Below are 15,024 nucleotides of genomic sequence, written 5' to 3'. Positions count from 1 at the left end.
TGCAGTACTTACTACATAGTTTCTGTTAGGCTTAAGTGGGAAATGTCAGAATAGAGCCTCACACATAGTAAGCACTAGAGCATTAGCTATTATTTGTGGTTAGAGAAGGTGACGGAAGAAAGAAAAAGGCATGATTATATGCGTGCATGTGGCATCTTTGAAACTGATTGTTCCTGGGTTGGAAACCATATCATTAAACATTCTAAAAAAAAAGTCTGCAAGTCTGAAAATTCTCTAATTGTACACATTGTGCTATTTATTTCCAAAATATGCAAAAAGTTCAGAAATGGTAAAGGGAGGCCTCTTTTGATACTATTTGCTGGTAAAGACAAAGCTTCATAATATCCAGAAAATAAATGGATGAAATGCTACATCTCAAAATCTGGAAACAGAGATGTTTGTCCATATTATTCACTTTATAATGGATGCTAAAGGCAATACAACTGCTTTTAGCAAACATGACAGGGGCTAACTTTAACTTAAAATTAATGCTTAATGACTGTTTATGCTTCAGGAAAATAGAAACATTATAGTTTGTTGCCCAGTTCAACTACCTAATAAGAGATAAGTCCTAAGTGGAAAAGATTCATTTTCTAGCAAAAAGGGATCTTAAAAGTATGTTATAAATCTACCAGAAAAAAAGAACCAATTTCTTTTCTGCCTTACAGAGAAAAAATTCTAGCTGGGTAAAATATCACTTGCCAAAAACAGTTTAAGACAAATTGGAAAGGCTACCATTTAAGGATAAATCATTAAGAGGCTTTCAAGATGATTAACATATTTTTAAATTGATTCTCTGCCTCTAAACAGATGGATTTATGTTATGCAATATTTTAATATAATCTTTAATTAAATTAGCCTTAGCAGGTGATATTTTAAAATAAAGTTAATTAGTATTTTCTATTCTAGCAGTTCAATCACGTACAGCTTGCTCTTGCCAAATGTGATTTCTTAGTTTTTTTGAGGACAAATAGAAAAAGATCCCCCAAATAATCTAAGGGGCAAGCTCAAGGTGTGATGCCAATTTATGATTCGTGCCAAATGGGTAGTAAAATGGGATACCTTTGGGTCTTGCATTTGGCTTGGTAAACTCCAGGACACTGACCAACAGACCTAGTTGTCTCATTATTTATAACCATCCTCAGGTTCTGCCGGGTTTTGATCTGGCCAGGGGAATCTTGCTGGCACAGCTTGTGTGTCAGGTTGGGTACAACGTGTAGGAATCCTGGGCCCCTTTTTCTTATGTGTAGACACTCTTTCAAAGGTAGCCACAGCTACACAGCAGGACTGAGACAACTTGGAGTATTACTTTGTTCCCAGGAGAGGAACTTTCTTTTAGCAATGCACTTGAATCAGTGCCTAGCTCCTTCAGCAGCTGGAAAGCTGGTTTGTTTCTCCTTTTGTTGGCTTTTTCTTTTCTTCTGCTGTGGTCCCCATGCTCTTCCCTGAACATTTTTCTTGAAATGATCCTTTGGGTTGTTTTACAAAGTTAACCTCTTGGGAGATTGTCCAAAATGTACAAAAAAAATCTCATTCTTTTTGGCTTAATTTTGACCTTCAGAATTTTTTTTTTAATTTTTTTTTAACCTTTTATTTATTTTTGAGACAGGGAGAGACAGAGCATGAACGGGGGGGGGGGGGGGTCAGAGAGAGGGAGACACAGAATCTGAAACAGGCTTCAGGCTCTGAGCTGTCAGCACAGAGCCCGATGCGGGGCTCGAACTCACAGACCGCGAGATCATGACCCGAGCTGAAGTCAGCTGCTCAACCGACTGAGCCACCCAGGCGCCCCAACCTTCAGAATTTAAAGTTACTGAACTGTATATGATTTGGGGAGACATTTAAATGGCATTTATTTTGGGGACACCTGGGTGGCTCAGTTGGTTAAGCATCTGACTTCGGCTCAGGTCATGATCTCATAGTTTGTGACTTCAAGCCCCACATTGGGCTCTGTGGTGACAGCTTGGAGCCTGGAGCCTGCTTCAGATTCTGTGTTTCCCTCTCTCTCTCTACTCACACTCTGTCTCTCTTTCTCAAAAATAATTAAACAAAAATAAATAAACATTAAAAAAATTTTAAAGTAAATTACATTTATTTTTTATATCTTTGGAAGTACTGAGTAATTTTTTTAAAGAAGGCAAAGGGGAAAGACTATGAAGGAGCAAAAGGGAATCACAAAGACAAATTAAAATAAAATAAAAGATCATGAAGTATACCAGAATTAAACAGCATCAGCAGCATGCCTGAGTTCCCATGTGTGGTTTATATGTGCATCATGGTCAGATGATGTCATCTAATCACAAAGCTACACAGAATAAAAACCTGATGTAATCTATTTAATCAATCAGGAAGTATATATCTTTCTCATGTTCCATTAGGCACTGACATTACACTGTATTTAAGAGACTTTGTAGGACTATTAATTTTAGATAACTAATCAAAGATTTAAAAAAAAACACTGGTTGCTTTGCTGACCAATTCTGTTTAGTTAAAATGCTCAATCTGTGCATATGTGGCTTTAGGTGTATAATGTACTTTTCCTAGATATAGTCATTATAAGAATGCTTTCACGGGGCATCTGGGTGGCTCAGCTGGTTATTTGGCTCTGGTCATGATCTTACGGCTCTTAGTTCAAGCTCTCCATCAGACTCTGTGCTGACCGCTCAGAGCCTGGAGCCTGCTTCCGATTCTGTGTCTCCCTTTCTCTTGCCCCTCTCCACTCCTCTCTCTCTCTCTCAAAAGTAAATAAACATTAAAAAAAAAAAAAAGCCTTTCACGACTCTGCAATAGCTGTCTAACTAGGGTTTATGTAAAGTATGAGGCATAGACAGAGTTTGGCCCTAAAGAGCATGGTGCAAGGCCTTTGGTGACCCAGGGTTGAGGTTAGACCCTGAGGATGAATATAAGGATTGGTAATCTAAGTTATTGTGCCAATGTGGAATATGGAATGATTGGAGGTGCTCTACCATGACCAACCCCAGGCAGTGCTCTGGGGAAGTTGTTTGAAGAGGGTGTTTATTTCCAGAGTCCTTTTTTCCTCCATCCTATTTCATATGGTTGTCAGTTTAGCCATGCATGCAATTAGGCTGTGTTTCAGGTATCACTGTATGATGTTTTAGAAGGTTCAGGTACAGTTTATTTTATAATAAAGGAGAACACCTGACAATAGGAAAAATATTCTCCTCTTTTTGTGAGGAAGAAAACAAATCAATCAGCAACCAAAAATGTCTTTTGTGCACCTGTTAGGTGCCTGACCCTGTGGGAGAGCACATGGAAGTGCAGGGTATGGCTTTGCCCTCCTGGGACATCCAACCTAGGTGTGGACAAAAACATGCTAGCAAAGCTACAACTCATATTGCACAAGAGAAATGTAAACTATATAATACAGGCCATAAGGGTCAAAGGACTGGTGACTAAATGACGGGTTCCCACAGCTGCCTGATGGGATGAGATCAAAATAGGGATCAACTGATTATCATCGCAGCAGGAAAAAAAAAAAAAGCCACACCATAATTCAAATAGCATTCCATGAACACAAGAGAAAGAATATAGAGAACTACAGGGAGTATAATATTTTGTCAATGTTATTGACAATTGTCAATATTAAACTTTCAATAAAAATCTTTTTATTTCTTTTTAATTTAAAATAAGATTGTTTTAACTACCTTGACAGACTAAACGTATATGAGCATTTGAACATGGAGGCAAAGAAGTAAGAGCCTTTGGGGTTAAAACTTCAATATGAAATGTATTAAATACAGAAGATTCTTTTATGAAAGGCTTCTAAAGTTGTCTTACATTTCTTAAATCAATCTGTAGCACATAATCAGTAAAACCGTATCATTTAAACAGAAAAATCATGACTTAGAAACTCACCCTTGTGCAGCTGTATCCTATTATGGGCTGTAACTTAACACATGAGTTTCAGAAGTTGTTAAAGTTGAGATCAGGCTAACAAATCTTAACTGCTACAAAAAAAAAACCTATGTTGAGATGAGACAGCAGACCATGAAGAAGTTCTAGATTTGATCACAGGATGGATATAGATCATATTTTGTTTTGATTTGTTAAATCTTACTTATGTATTAAGAAATAAATGTATTAAGACAGATGGCCATTAAGTGATCAAGAAGCCACTTTTTTTTTTTTTCCCCATTTTGATAAGTTTTCCTCTGGGGCTGATACTTTTAGTATTTAAATTCTACCAAATGTATATATACTGAAAAAGAGTTAGGAAACAGTGTTTATGCCACTGATAGCTGAACCAAAATCTGCATTTGTTTCTTAGTATAATTATATAATTGTTTCTAGTTGTATCCTGTAATAAAGTAAAATTAGCATTTCAATAGGCTTCAACAGGCTTCACAGTTTAGATGCTAAAATTATTGTAATTAAGATTCAATCATTAATCCGAAATAAACTAGTGAGCAGTGAGATTTTTTTTTAACCATATTCTTTTAGGCACACTTTGTGGTGGAATGCAGTGCAATATGTGTAGAGATTTTACTGCATAAGTACCTTCATCCCTTACATCCTACTCCATTTCTTTCTGTGAAATGCAAAACCCATAAATGTATCATCAAATTTATAGATTTCAGATAACTCCACTAAAAAGCATGGGATAGAGAAAATACTTTACTCTTGAGAATTTTTGCTCTCTTGGGTTGCATACAGCCAGAACCATGATTACTAACATGGTTTTAATAACTTTATAGTCTGGTCCAATTTTTTCAAAGGGTAAAAATGAACCTTTTGAAGTATTCACCTATCTGATATAAATAAAACCTTTCATGCCGAAAAACGTTTCCCAAATGGAAGTTAATGCACCTCAAATACGTGAGACATTTTCTAATTGTGCAATGATTAGGAAGGAAACGTTTCATTTTTTCATGATGAAATTTGGGCGTAAAACATATTAATGAAATCTAACATCACTTTATCAGTCAATGCTGGAAACTAACACATTCTCATGGCTTAAATGATAACTAAGATAGTTTTTTTAACAATCTATTTTAATAAAGTTTGCCTTGATTTGGGCTTTCAGTTAAGTCAAAGTGATTTCTCACTACAGGCATGTTTATATTCACACATCTTGCATCTTGCTTGAATAGGCAAAAGGATTTTCGCCATTGAAAAAGTTAAATTCTCCCTAACTTAGCATGAGGAAGTGTGCCTCCAAAAGATGTCAATATAATATTTTTCCCAATGCAACATAAAACCATAAAGTTGCATAACTAATCTAGGATCACTGCTAACTCTGAAGACTCCCTGTTGCCTGCACTTCTGCATCATTCCACCTGCCTTTACCACCTTGTCTCCACCTCCCCTAATGCCTTGTTCTTGTATTGCCTTAGCTTCTATGGACAAGCTGTTCTTTCTCATCAAACATGCCCTTCCCCTCTGACCCTCCTGTCATATTCCTGTTCAGATGTGCCTATTTAGTGGGTTCCCCCCATACTTCCAAAAGAGGTCATTTCAATCCTCCTCCTTGTCCCCTCCCTCGTTTTCCTATAACAGCACAAATGACATGGTTATATAACACCTTTGGGAGCCAATAGTTGTCTTGTAGTTTTGTAGTGGCTAAAGGTGAGGAATTGGAATACAGTACTTGAATTCTGGCTGTATCACTCATTTAACAGTATGACCTTGGGCAATTCACCTTAACTTCATGAGACTCAGTTCCCTCATCTATAATTAACAATAGTACCTACATTACTGGTTTGTTGTGAATAAACGTTCCTAGCATAGTGCCTGTCATCACATGATGAGAACTTGATACCCTAGCATTAATATGCATGGATAAAGAGAGAGCCCAAAGATGGCAGATAAACATATTATGGTATTGTCATGTGAAAAGTTAACACTCAGAAGAATCTGAATGTTCAGCCATCTTGAAATCATGTGGATTTCCTTTGAGAAAGCACATGAGGAACTGTCAAACAGTGGTAAATAAATAGTAAGCTCGCACACACTCTCAAAAGAGCTGACAAGGGCTGCTCTTAGGATAGTTCATCTTTGGTTGTGACATATGACAAATGAAAAGAAACTGAATGTTACACAAAGCCAAGAATGGAAGGCAACATGGATATATGCCTTAATTTCTCAGCAAAGAGATTCTGTATGGTGGTGTAGAGATTCCTAGTGCTACTTGTTACAAATGTGAGACATTTAGGTAGTGGAGAACAGTCCAGTGTCAGCTTAGATGAGCAAATTTCAAATTGAGAGCTGACCGTATTTAAATGTCTTTGCATTTTTTTTTATTTGAAACGTGAAATAGGGGGAAACAGAAAAAAAATTGTTATGGAATTCATTTCTTTCCAGGAAAGAAAATTAAAAAAAAAATGCAACTATTGCTGGATGAACACCTTGTCTAAAACAAATGAGAGATTTAATTCATTGCAAAATGCCACTTGGGATGCTAAGAAAAGCATCCAAATAATATTTCTTTAAATGAATATAACTATCCCCATGTGTATCCATCTCAGACCAGAAAATTCTCTGGGTGCTTTTCCTGACCAACTTGAAGAGAAAATTCAATTTACAATTGCTTGTTTTTAAACAAACCAAAAGCCACTGAAGGCATAAAATTAATCGAATGATCATTTACATTCCTTGTATTATGTGTTTCTGAAGAATGAAGAGAAAAAAAAAACTTTCTTTGCATTTATAGAAGAGAAATTAAGAAAAACATTTTTAGAGTATGTGGTGTGTGTGTGTGTGTGTGTGTGTGTGTGTGTGTGTGTGTGTTAATGCTCCTTTGTTCAACTGTTCTGGGTTTTAAAAATTCTTGGATTGGCTTTTCATCTTGCAGGAAAGCAAGGTAGCAATTTTTCTTAAGGATTTGGCAGTGATGTGCTCAAGTGCTTAGCCCTTTCCTTATAGCAGGAAGAGACTGGACTGGGTTGGGGGAAAGGGGGCCAGGAGTGACTAGGAGGAGAGGAGGCTGCTCAGAACCTGCTGTTCAAGGCTGATGGCAGCTTTTTACAAGCTGTGTAAAAGATGAGTGTGGTGGCAGCAGTTTTTGGGTGTGCCAAAGAAAATGAGTCCACGTGCTAAACTCTGGCACGTGCGTGATAGGCTGCCAAGGCATGGCATAACCCCCAGGCAGACTTTTGATGTCCTGCTCCAGAAAGTGTGTAAGCCTGTTCCCATTTATTCCATGAGGATGGTAAGTGGTTGGATGTTTCAATGTTATAAAAAACCGCTGGCATAGAAATTTGCCATTTGGCTTACTTTCATTTAGTCATTTTTCAGATTAGAAACACCTGAAGGGAGAGGATCAGCAGTTTAATACTCACACCTATTAAGCCATGCAAGCAGTTGCAGAGTACAGCTTATTCTAGGGTAAACAGGCAATGCTATCTGATCAAATTTAGGTTCTATGTTAAAGAATGAAATATATAAAATTGGACACTTCTTTATTTTTCCATAGAAAAGAGTTCCTGCAAAGGTCTGGATGACAGAACATAATGCATATTTTATTTTAACCCTTTTTCTATTTTATTCTCTTGGCTAAACTGTAAACAATTCCTGGGATTTAGTTCAACTTAAAAAGTAGACCATATAATTTCAGAGTAAACTTCTTGAATTGACAAGAAATTTGGTGAAAAATTGCTCCTCTATTTCTTTCTTTTTTTCTTTCTTTCTTTCTTTCTTTCTTTCTTTCTTTCTTTCTTTCTTTCTTTTATTTTATTTTATTTTATTTATTTTTTTTTTTTCTGCTTCCATTCTCCAAATCCACAGTATAAGACCCCTGGCTCTATACAATTTATCCAAAGCTTTGAGCAGGTCAAGGGCCCTTTTACCCTTCACTAGTGAATTCAGTGCTATTGTAAGAGAAAGACATTCTTTCCTTCCCTTTTCACTTAAAGAAACACACCAAACCTGAATAGACTCCAGGCTAGACTGGGGGAGGGAGTGATTTTCATTAGTCTAGCATAGCTATTGACATATGCTTGAAGAAAATATTAAAAAAAAAAAAAAAGACAGAAGGAAGAAAGGTAGGAAGGTAGAGAGGAAGGAAATAAAGGGCTTCCACTATGCATTAAAGGGCATACTGGTTACAATTTTATTTCTAAGAAGAAAATTTTATAGGATAAAATGGCCCAACATTTCTTTTTCTTCATCACACATATGAGAAATATAAACTAAAAGGACATCTGGAAACTAACATTATTCAGCAATCAGAGAGCAAAAATCCAAAGCATTGATGTTTTGATGGAGACAAACATAACAAGATTCACAAAGAAAGCTGTAACTTATTGAAGAAAAAAAAAATTCCATATGCATTTTACCTTTTGGGCAGTTCCATAGCAAAATTGTATTTCAGAAGCCCTTTGTAATACGAAACTCACTGTAGATAAGATACAACATGAAGATAGTCTGTTTTGCAGCAGCAGGAAATCAAATTGGTTCCAGAAACTAAGTTACATGACAAATGATATAATAGTATTGCTAGAATTGGGAAGCTTGATTGAATTATTTTTCATAATCATTAAAAAAGATTTTGAAATAACTTTGCCATAGCTGTTTAGATTTTGGGGGGATAGGGACATTGCAGATATGGGAAGGCTAATTTTATTGGTCTTTTAACTAAAGTGTTATAATTTGTTACCAAAATTTAAGAGCTCACTGGTGATTTATTGTTGTTTGTTTGCAATAAAAATTTTCAGACAAACACAATATTTGACTTAACACAGTTAACATGTTATGGAGGGTGAAACAGGTTAACAAATATAGAGTATTTATCATTTCTAAGTTATTTTTAGTTTTAATCTCATTAGCAATCAGCCGTGTTTTATTTAAAAAAGCATCTGGAAGAGTTCATTAAGTCTTAGGCAAGGCTTATATTTTAGGAAAGACTTCCAAACAGTTAGCAAGATGTATCACTGACAAAATAACCCAGCAACTAATACCCGTAGGTGAAATGAAATCATTCTCCTGACTGAAGTCAGGAACAAGTTAAATATCACTTAGACCACAGCACACGACTACAGAGATTTAGGAGAAATCATACTTAAATAGGATGTGACTAGACGTTTAGGACTATTTTCAGAAAACTTTTTCCCCTTCAGTACTTACAGTCTTTGAAGACTAGAGCCGGGTCTCTGTGAGGCAAGACTTGGGCAATGATGTGTCTCAGGGATTCCAAGGTTCTGTCCATCTTGGGTCTGCCTGTGTGAGCCTGCTGCACAGTGTCCTCATGCCTGAATTCTTGCAGTCCTGGACTGAATTTGTGCAGCTCATTGATGCACAGGATTACCAAAGAATCCCTTTTAACATCTGCCAATCAGACATTTCCCAGAATCTAAAGACCCCTCAGGGGGCCCTCCTCCCAGGCTCACTTATCTTTGTTGTATGCTGAGCTAATTAGCTCTAAAGGCTGGCTGACAGGCGGGTTCCCATTGCTTCCTTCTGTTAAACACACCCACCTACAGGCTAGCTGGGGAAGCTCGCTAATCATGAGACCAGTTTTCCTCTCCAACCAGATTCTGCCTGAATGGTGTGCAGCTTTCCGACTTGGGTATTTCTTTTGGTCCTCCATCTTCAAATGTGCTGTCCCCTGGTATAAAATCAAGAAGGTTATTTGTCAAAGAAATTACCTTAGTAACAAAATTTCCAGCTCAGGACTTTCAGTTCAGAATTAGTATAATCTAAATTCTTCTTTGGTAAAGAAGTGCTATAAAGAGTATGGATATAGCCAGGGACCAGATTATGCTATTTGAATTCAGGGGCATCTCTCTGGGAGCCAAGTTTAAAAGTTGTTTTTCTTTCTTTTTTTCCCCATCACCCATGTTATTGTCACTTATGATGGGTAGTGGCAAATAAAACCTTGGTACTGTCTTTTGGCTTGCCTAGGAATGTTTGTTTTTGTTTTGACTCTTCAAGGAAAATCATTCCCAAGATTGAGTTTAATGAATTCTGATATCATTCACTTCCTTTTATTTCGTGGTAATTCTTTCTATTAAAATTTCAGAAGAAGCAAAAATATATACTTTTTTCAATAGAATATAGGTAGTTACTAACATACCTTAACAGATTCTTTCTCTATTTCCCATACCACTCACGACAAGGTTAAATAGTCTTTCCACAGGAGACATAAACATGTCATGAGATTCCATTGCAATAATTAGGATTCATAACACATATAAAAGAACTGATTTTAATGGCTATAACCTATGATAGTTTATTGAAGACTTGTTAAGGACTACTTTACTTTTATTTAAAATACTTTTTCGGAGTTGGCACAAGAGATTGCTCTCCCATTTCCAGATTCCATAACTATGTTGTGTTGCATGATTAACTGAAAACAGTCCTTTAATGACAAAATAAAAGTAAAATGTTTTCCATGCAATAGGCTTCTTCAGCTAGATGGTAGAAGGGTGGGCTTAATAAAAGGAAACAGAGGAAATGGTGCTGTCACAATAAGTCTTATCATAATGACTATTACTTAGTAAATGTCCACAGGGAATATATGTCACATACGACAGAGACATGGGGCTGCCCCACTGTGAAAAGATATTATTATAAAAAAGGATGTGAAAGAAGTAGCACTACATGTTAAGACACTTATTTAGGGTTCCAAAGTGTACTTTACTTTACATGGGCTGCACCAAATAGGAAATCATCAGCATCTTTGCCATTCATGAGCTTACAATTTAAAAGAGAAGCTAGATGGTTTGTAGATAAAAAAAAAAAATTATACATTGATTGGACACAAAGTATAAATGAATGAAAGTACTTTCAGTGTGATACTGAATTGGAAACCAAAACATATAAGGTTCCCATTAGAGATCCAGGAATTCTCAAAGGAGCGAATCTGATAATGTAAAACTGGTCGATGCTGAGATTTTGGTCAATAAATAGACTTTTTATGGGCTTATCTTTAGTAGTACATAAAAATATTTTGGTTGTGTATTGTGATGGAAAGAATACTGAATTTTGTATTAGTAAAATCTAGGATTTGATATTTGTTACCTGTATAACTTTGAAGAAGTCATGTCTTCTCTGGGCTCACAGTCCTCATCTAGAAAATTAGGGGATTGAGCTGAATGCTTTCTTTCAGATCTAACATTTATGATACTGTAGCTATATTACAAATGGCCACAAATATTATCACACACTTTATAGCTTTCTGAAAACTCTTACACTTATTTCCTAAAAAGCTGGACTGGTCTTCAAACAGATCACTTCTAATACCATAGTAAACTTTATATCCTTTCAACAATATAAGAAACACAAATTAATATGGTGAGTTCAAAGATACTCATCACACACACACACACACACACACACTAAAAATCCAAAAACAAACAAAATAAAACAAAACAAAAAAGCCCAAAGATACTCATTATTAATGCTAACTAAAATGAAAGATAAGAATTTGTTAAGAAAATTAACTTTCAACTTCCACAAGATTTTTCTAAAGACAAACTGAGGGTCTGCTTAGAGAACTCCAAAATGGCTTTGCAAAGATAACTTTGTAAAAATATCATGATATTTACTGAGTTATATTTTAAAAAATGAAAAAAGAATTCTAGTTGGATAGTATAGTTTCTTCTTTCTGATCAGGCCCAATGCTTCAACAGAAGTTTTCCAAATCCTCTGCTAAGCATTTATTCCTTGCCCATCCATAAAGACTTCTCACTCTAGAGTGTTACTGTAAGACAGTTTAAACTAACAACTCAGGGGTTTCTCACCCTTTTATGTCTTTAATGTAGAAAGTATATGAGGGAGGTGGGAAAACCTAAGATACCCCTGTCTATTTAGTACAGATTCTACAGTTCACATGTTAGATTTCACTGTCAACCTCAGCCAACTGTAGGCATATGCCAAAAGCAAAACTTAGGTATTAAAACAAGGGTAGAGGACTACAGTGAAAACCAAAATGATGTTTTTACAAATCCTGTTAGAATGCTACTCAGATGTGTGAGAAATGCCATCCAACTGATATATTTAGTGATCAAAACTTATCACCCAATGGTAAAAAGGAAAGACTCAGTGCAATAGCACACTTACTAAGCTCCCAGGGAGTACAGAACTCTTTGAGAAGATGAGAAATCAAGGTGGTATATTTTGTACCGTTTCATGCACAATGCAGCAAAAACGTCTATGGAAATAATCATTTTGCTGGTAAGGAAAAGAAAATTTATTCCTATCATTATAGTAATATATTTGTTAAGTAGTTCATTACAGGTACAAAAATGATAAGAAAGTGGGGGTCACCAATTGAAATAACACCCAGAATGTTAAAACACATAATAAATGCATGAAAAGAATCATCTTTAGTTAAAAACAGGAAAGAACCTCCACTATCCTCTGTGCCCCCTCACTTCATGATCTGTTCTGTCCTGGAGGAGGCTGGGGTAGGTGAAACAGGAGAATGGGCCTGTAGGTGAGGCTGTAGTGAAGATGGTGAGATTCCAGGCATGTAGGCATGCAGACTCCACTGCAGTAACTGAGCCTGAGCCAACTTATCTCTAGAGGATCAAGTACCTAAAGAAGGGAGAAGACACTGATTGAAATTCAGGAAGATTATCTTCTCTGAAATAATTTCTTCACTTACTTGCTAATGCTTTGATTCTTAAAAATTTACAATTTAAGATAAAGTAAATAAAATGAATATAATTCAAGTCATGCAGTTAAATAAACAGAGACAGTAAATCCTTTACAAAAACAATGGGGAACATAGCAGATCCATCCAGATTCCAATGGGAGATGGGTGGAAGGCCCTAAGAGCTGGATTGGCACAAGAGGGTCAAGGGTTGCCTATGTGCAGGACCGTTTCTAGGAGTGTTCTGGAGGGTGAAGAAGGGCAAGGCCCTGAAGAAAGTGACTTTGCTGAGGTAATAACTAATGACTGTTTAGTGTTAGCTAAACAAAACTAAAGACACCAGTGTGAAGAATGAATAGCTGGTTAACATCAACTATGTTAACTCTTAACTGGGAAAGGTCAGTGAGATATTTGAATCAAGGTATTCATGAGAGGGTCAGTTGGAAAGGCAACTTCTGACAAAAGTTCTGACAAATTCGAAAGACACAGGTAACATAAAATAACTTTATTTCAGACATATTTACCCTGATATTTCACTACATTTAGGAAATCACCAGTAAGTACTAATCTGTTTAACTACGTGAAAAGGTAAGTAGAAAATTGATTAATATCCCATTTACAGATTAAAAGAATGTACATCTCTTCATTTTCATACAATATTATAAAAAATGCTTTCTTAAAATAATATCCTTCCCCACAAGATAAAACTGCTAGTGAACTGCTCTTTATCTGTGTCAGGGCAGTTAGAATCAACACTTTTAACCAGAAAGCACAATGAAGTACATCCATTTATCCAAACCTTCTGTTACATATATATATTTGGGGGCCTGAATGAGCCCATGTCATCTTGACTATTTTAAGTAACCAATTACCCAGCTCTGTCTTGGTATTTGGTCCTGGAAGAGAAGTAAAAATTGATTCTTTAAGAAATACTTTAGAGGCCAAAGATATCACCAGAGGAGGTTTTACTAGTAAGGTGAGAGAATTTGAATGTTCATTTATAAGACTGGAGATACTGATGCCAAGCCCTCGGGTCATTAGGTATGTGTTCTGTGGAAAACTGAACATATTACTGTTAACTGTGGCTGGCAGACTTCCAGCATAATATATATTTTGAAAGAAAAAGAAAAACAGTTTAACATTTTTTGTTTTGGGAGTGACTTTTTCCAGTGGATTTTACAACAATAATTTCTTTCATAAAAGTTTATCTAGTAATAACTAGGGCTCCTCTCCCTCTCCTTGCATTTTCTCACAGGAACCATCCCCTCCCCCTACCTTCTGCTATCCAGTACAGGAGTTTATTTTGCTACATGTTGAAGAAAAAATTTACACAGGTTGTGGCTATAAAGTGATCAGATTGATTCTAAAAAAGGTGTCTGAACTCCAGCTGAGTCTTTGAGCCTCTCATCAAACGCAAAGAGTTGAGGTCTCCTTTAAAGAAAGGATAGACTAATTGAAGCTAACATTTTTTTTTTTTTTTTTTCCTTTAGATGGTCATGTTTCTGGGGTATGAGTTCTTTGGAATGTTTAAATCTTTGCAACAGTAATGAGCAAAGTAAAATGAAAACCTAGACTACAAAAAAAATATTAATATTAGATTAAAACAAACCCAGGAAGAATGTTTATTGGCTGTAAATAAATGACTTAAACCTGAGATTAGTTGATGGCTATCAACTAAGTTCAAGCAAGCCACTAACTTCATAGCTCCATATATTTTAGATGAAACTTCCTGTAAAGATTGCATCATTAGCATACTCTTAATTCAATTCAGGCTATATTTATGGATATGCTTACATTAAGATAAAAGCCTCGCGCCCATCCATTTCACACTGTAAACTATAATTTCCATTTCACTTCCTTTGCAGTCACTATCAGAGTACTGCACTTAGCATGTATCCTGTTGACACAGAAGAAATATTTCTTTTCAAAATTTGTTTGAAAGAGGAATAGAAAACTGCATACAAAGGGGGCCTATGTTTCTACGAATTGAAAACTAGAGAAAGACCAAGTTAGAGAATGATATATTCTGATCCTCCCCAGGTACCTCAGTAGCTTTGAGCTCAAGGAAAAAGTACTACTCCCCACCTCACCACCTTAATCCCCTCCTACCTCCTCATGAACAACCAGAAATATTCCAGGCAGAGCTTCAGTCTACTGAGATCGGTTTTCTTGGGCCTGTGAGAAAAATGAAAGGCTTATCATGGAAAAAAAACAAAAAACAAAAAAAACCAACATGTTTTCTAAAAAGGGAGGAAATTTTGTGGAGAATAGGACTCAAAACCTGGACCTGGTTGTAAGGACTGTCTCCTCTCATACCTCCACAACACCAGGAAGACAAGTCAAAGTTTGTGGACCTTAGTGACTTTGCAAAAGAGACCCCTGGGTGGGATACAAAGTTCTAAACCACAGATACTCTGGTTTTTCTACCTTTCACCTTCCTGGTACTTACCAGTTCCATTTTTTCCTCCCAC

At 36.2% G+C, this 15,024-nt stretch overlaps 1 protein-coding gene across 2 annotated transcripts in view; it reads right to left on the bottom strand.

The window, feature by feature from the left end:
* The window catches only part of LIX1 (limb and CNS expressed 1), a 57,099-nt gene extending 42,650 nt beyond the window's left edge, over positions 1 to 14,449 (bottom strand). The window contains exons 1-5 of one of the 2 annotated variants that reach the window (XM_058726378.1): positions 14,348 to 14,449; positions 12,019 to 12,495; positions 10,978 to 11,026; positions 9,432 to 9,562; positions 9,082 to 9,227 (exon numbers count right to left, since the gene is read on the bottom strand). In XM_058726378.1, the coding sequence (XP_058582361.1) occupies positions 9,082 to 9,227; positions 9,432 to 9,544 (259 nt within the window). In that variant the 5' untranslated portion in view covers positions 9,545 to 9,562; positions 10,978 to 11,026; positions 12,019 to 12,495; positions 14,348 to 14,449. Of the gene's footprint in view, positions 1 to 9,081; positions 9,228 to 9,431; positions 9,966 to 10,977; positions 11,027 to 12,018; positions 12,496 to 14,347 lie in introns of those variants that run through there. The other variant, XM_058726386.1, reaches the window with a different exon arrangement.
* Positions 14,450 to 15,024: the final 575 nt, after the last annotated feature.

Source organism: Neofelis nebulosa, chromosome 1 (assembly GCF_028018385.1).
Source record: "Neofelis nebulosa isolate mNeoNeb1 chromosome 1, mNeoNeb1.pri, whole genome shotgun sequence".
In the NCBI taxonomy this organism is placed as follows: domain Eukaryota; kingdom Metazoa; phylum Chordata; class Mammalia; order Carnivora; family Felidae; genus Neofelis; species Neofelis nebulosa.
Note: the sequence above shows the minus strand (reverse complement) of the source record. Positions and strands in the feature narration are given on the sequence as shown.